Genomic DNA, 5,000 nt, shown 5'->3' with positions numbered 1-5,000 from the left:
CGTCGTCACGGCAACATGTGGAGAGGCATTTATCAATAAGCACTGCGAGGGTCTGCGTTTGTTTTTGTTTGTCAAGAGCCAAAACCAACAAGCCTGAGTGACTGGAGTCAACTGGAATCCTCCCATCAGTCAGTGGACAGATTCCTGTGAGACTACCTGCTCCTGGAGGTACAGTTGCTACCAAACCTGGACCACCAGGTCCTGAGACTGGACGATTGTTGGGAGACAATAAACCAACAGAGAAGAGACGGCAATCAGGAGACACAGACAGACCTACGTCCACCACTCGCCTCCATCGTCCTTTCATGTCCAGTCCCTGAGCAGCAACCCAGATGAATTAGAAGCAACGTGCTGCTGGGTCAACAAGGAGACCGCTTCATCCCTGCAGAGGCGCCGGACATCCACCAAAACTACAACCGGCCGGTGTCGAGCTGCAGCAGCAGTTAAATTAGTAGTAAATGAAGCTTGTTTCACATTTTACTTTTTGAACTTGTCTTTTTTGGCCTGATGTTACTTTCAGTCACCTCTGAAGGTGTAGGACACGTGGAGGAGCTGCCAGGACCTCCACTGCCGTTTGGGAGCCTCTGTCAGTTTTTATGATTGCGACGTGTTGGTCAAAATATCGGAATCGTTTGCTCAGGTGGTCTGGTTCTTCTCTCTTTCTCACTCAGGGTCAGCAGATAATCAATATTGAAGGACGTCATCAGACACCACAACACTGCAGAGACATTTATTAAACTCAAAGACTATTAAAGTTTTCTTAATGACGGTCGTGAGGTAAACAATAGAAACCAGAACCACATCTCTGTCTCTGTCCCTCTCACAGGACAAAACAGGATGTGACCTCACGTCCTCGGTTGTGTCAGCAGGAAGCAGCTGTCGGTGTGGGAGGACATCAGTATGACATTATGTGGTTCAGGGTGGGCGAGTCTCCAGAGACCTGCAGGGAGTGAGTCCGTCATTGTCAGAAGGATCAGTGGGCCGAGCTGACTTCAGGGCGGACTGGGTCTGGTTCCAGAACCAGGATCAGCTTTACGGTTAAATAAACGAACACATAAAAGGACTTTTTTCTTTTCATCTTAATCAAAAGTAATACTTTAAATGCATTAAATGCAAGACGGGAAGCAGAGCTGCAGCTGTCAGACCTGAATTAGTCTTTATATTTAATGTTCTGCAGCACAGTTGGAGGTAAGTCTGTCAAATGGATTCAGCATTAAAGCTAAAATGTTGATTTCTTAAAGCAAAAAACATTGAAACTGTCATGAGCTCACTCCCTCACAGGTGCCTCCTGGTGGTTGAACATGGAGATGAACTCTGCAGAGGCTGCGTGACACTGGACCCTCTCACAGCTGAGCTTCAGTGGGACAGACAGGAAGACAGAAGACAGAATGGAGTTCGACCGTCCAGTTAGCAAAAGACAAAACCAAAGCCACACACACACACACACACACAGCGTGTGACTCGGTTTTCCTGTGGAACAGGAAGTGATGTCATGAGCCACTCTGCGGTCCACTTTCAGGTGTTAGCATGCTACTGCTAACATACACAATGGTTTGTCGTGCTGAGGTCACTGGAAACCAGTATGAGGCTGCAGGTGATTTGAGCAGCTGCTAGACAACAATGTGTGTGTGTGTGTGTGTGTGTGTGTGTGTGTGTGTCACATACTTCCTATTGCTGCTCCTTTTTGATTGATGCTGTTATGATGTTGTCTCGGCTTGTTGCCGGGGCAACCCTTCAAATTGTGGAATGATGATGACATGCAACAACACACACACACACACACACACACACACACACACACACTGATACACTGTGTGTGACAGGACAAAGACCCATCGTACAAACATCAGAGTCTGATTTCATTGATCTGAGTCATTCAACATTTGTTTGAGGTCCAGCATGAAGGACCAGGTCCGACATGGAGGATCAGGACTGAACATAAAAGAAGAAGAAAGTGATCAGTTTTTCTTTTATTGTTAAACAGGTGAAAAAAAATCATGTCAGACAAAGTCTTCGTCCCATCATGAGACGCCCTGACAGCTGAGTCCTCTTCTTCTTCTTCTGCTCTTTATGAGAGTTCACTGTTCAGACTGAAGCCAAGCTCACGTCTGCACGCTAGATCTGAATCTACAGCCAGAGCCAGAGCCAGAGCCAGAGCCAGAGCCAGAACCAGACCCAGACCCAGAGCCAGAGCCAGAACCAGAGCCAGAGCCAGAGCCAGAACCAGAGCCAGAGCCAGACCCAGAGCCAGAGCCAGAGCCAGAGTCGGCCCTGCTGTCTGAAGGTAGTGAAACCCACCTTCCAGCAGCTCAGCGCTCACACACTAACATGTAACATCTCATTAAAGAAAAACAAATATCAGACATTTCGTTGGTCGTGTGCTGGACCACTTATTGGAAAGGCGCCGGGGTAACGGTTTCTTTATGCTAAGCTAAGCTAAGCTAAGCTAATGGGCCGCTGGCATGAGAGGTGAACCAGTCTGAACACCTCGCTCTCACACAGAAAGAAGAGAAGAAGATTTCACTGCTACACATACAACAGAGGCTGGAAGCATTTGATTGGCTGAAAAGTGAAAAATGCTGTGAAAAGGAACTTTTATTAAAAATAAAAATATCAATAATTAAATAAACTCTGAAGAGAGTCGAACCGGTGGTCATGAGTTCTGATTGAAATATTGTTCATGTACTGTAACTTTACTCATATTCTTTGTACTTCATGTTGTATTTGTTTATATTGGTACTTCTGGAGTTCCACAGATGACAGAACAGAATGCATGCTGGGTGTTAGCATTAGCATTAGCATTAGCATGACTGTACTTGGGCAGCGTGTTGGAGGTGGTTACTGCAGCTGTTGTGGAGACGAACAGAACCAGGAAGTGATGTCAGACTTCAGCTCTCTATGAAACACTCCGTCCCTCTGGCTCTGGATTTCCATGGAGACCAGCAAGACACAATGAGGAACTGTTAACTAGGAAACAGTAAAAACCACTGGGAGCGTTTCCACAGAAACACCAGTAGACACAAACACACTTTTCAGTGACGTACAAAGTTAAGGTCCACAGGTCGAGTAACAAACGAAAGCTCCCTCAGGTCTAGACATTGTGCACAGACAGAGCTCACCTTTGGCGTTCAGAGTTAAAAAGTCGCGTCTTTGTCCAAACCAACAGATAGAACAGATACTAACAGAGGCTGAAACAAAGACAGGTGTGCGTGGAGCAGGTGATCATACAAAGATAGAAGAGACTGTTCCAGAACAGAGTCTGCACAGGTTACAGCTCCACCCAGGAGGCCACACCTGATCCCAGCGATGTGCGAGACGCCGGTCTGGACCCGGGCTTGGAGCCGGTCTGCTTCCTGCCAACATTGAGGTCTTCCTCCCGGGGCTCAGGGGCCTCTCCGCTGGCCCGGCTGACAAACACCGCCGGAGGTTGGGCAGAGGCCATCTCAAACCTCAGCTCCGCAGCGCTCTTATTTGTGCGGGAGGAGGAGGCCTTCCTCTTAGTCCTGGGCTGGGGGGAGGGCAGGGGGAACGCCGGACAGACTCTGTGTGAGGACGAGGAGGCGTCTCCGGCAGCAGTGGCAGACGATGAAGAGCCAAGTTTGGCCAAAGCCACTGGGATCTCCTCCAGAGACTCTGCAGAGTCAGAGTGGTACTCGGCAGGAGGGGCGGCGGCCTGGACAGGGCCCAGGGCAGGGGCTGGGGGGGGCAGGGATGCCCTCAGAGGGAATGCTGGGAAAGGAAGTCGCTGACCCAGGGACACAGTGGACACACTGCTGGGCTCCGCTGAAGGACAACAAACAATACAGAATAAGAAGAAATGCCCCCCAGAGGAGGTGCCGATGCATTCTTCATAAATCTACATTTATATTCAGGAAATTTATGTTGAGTTTTGAACACATTAGCCTTCAGTAGCCTGACTTTAGCCTGACTTTAGCCTGAGTTTAGCCTGACTTTAGCCTGAGTTTAGCCTTCATTAGCCTGACTTTAGCCTGAGTTTAGCCTTCATTAGCCTGACTTTAGCCTGAGTTTAGTCTTCATTAGCCTGAGTTTAGCCTTCATTAGCCTGAGTTTAGCCTGACTTTAGTCTTCATTAGCCTGAGTTTAGCCTGAGTTTAGTTTTCATTAGCCTGAGTTTAGCCTTCATTAGCCTAAATTTAGCCTGAATTTAGTCTTCATTAGCCTGAGTTTAGCCTTCATTAGCCTAAATTTAGCCTGAGTTTAGTCTTCATTAGCCTGAGTTTAGCCTTCATTAGCCTAACTTTAGCCTGAGCTTTGCCTTCATTAGCCTGACTTTAGCCTGACTTTAGCCTGAGTTTAGTCTTCATTAGCCTGACTTTAGCCTTCATTAGCCTAACTTTAGCCTGAGTTTAGCCTTCATTAGCCTGACTTTAGTCTTCATTAGGCTGAGCTTAGTCTTCATTAGCTGGAGTTTAGTCTTCATTAGCCTGACTTTAGCCTTCATTAGCCTGACTTTAGCCTGACTTTAGCATGTTTTCATCCAAACCACTTTGCATTTCACACACAGAGCATCAGCCATAGGACATGGAGTCACTTTAGATAGGACATTTTTCTGGGCGCTCACAGTCTCCGTCTTTAGTTGCCGGACGCTTTGTCTTCGTTCTGTCAGAGACGTCCTCTGATCGTTCTGTCGGTTCTGTTTGTTCTGGATAATCGTCCGTTTATTTCGTTCAGTCACTGAAAGCTTTCACAGCGTTTTGTCCTTTTTGCATTGTTTCATTCACGTTTAACGACTCTGCTGCGTTTGAATCGACCCTCGATCCACGTTTGACCTCCACACTGACGTCAGAGACATTAGCTGATCACAGAAACACAGGTGTGTGCGTACCTGAGGGCGGGGCTGTGCTCGGGCAGCGCTCTCTGATCACCTCTGCGGGAACTTTACGGATCTTCTTCTTCTTTTTCTGTCGAAGCACAAACACATGAAGGATTCAGTTTCTCTTCGTTCACAGAACGTCAACTTTAAACCACGACGTCCAGAG

General features: G+C 47.6%; 1 protein-coding gene across 3 annotated transcripts in view; it reads right to left on the bottom strand.

Moving 5' to 3' along the window:
- Positions 1–1,950: 1,950 nt before the first annotated feature.
- The window catches only part of zdhhc1 (zDHHC palmitoyltransferase 1), an 11,863-nt gene continuing 8,813 nt past the window's right edge, over positions 1,951–5,000 (bottom strand). For all 3 annotated transcript variants that reach the window (XM_076736142.1, XM_076736143.1, XM_076736152.1), the window contains exons 10-11: positions 4,847–4,922; positions 1,951–3,783 (exon numbers count right to left, since the gene is read on the bottom strand). In XM_076736142.1, the coding sequence (XP_076592257.1) occupies positions 3,269–3,783; positions 4,847–4,922 (591 nt within the window). In that variant the 3' untranslated portion in view covers positions 1,951–3,268. The remainder of the gene's footprint in view (positions 3,784–4,846; positions 4,923–5,000) is intronic.

The sequence above is a fragment of the Chaetodon auriga genome, chromosome 1, assembly GCF_051107435.1.
Source record: "Chaetodon auriga isolate fChaAug3 chromosome 1, fChaAug3.hap1, whole genome shotgun sequence".
Classification (NCBI taxonomy): domain Eukaryota; kingdom Metazoa; phylum Chordata; class Actinopteri; order Chaetodontiformes; family Chaetodontidae; genus Chaetodon; species Chaetodon auriga.
This window is presented reverse-complemented; position numbering and strand designations above follow the sequence as displayed.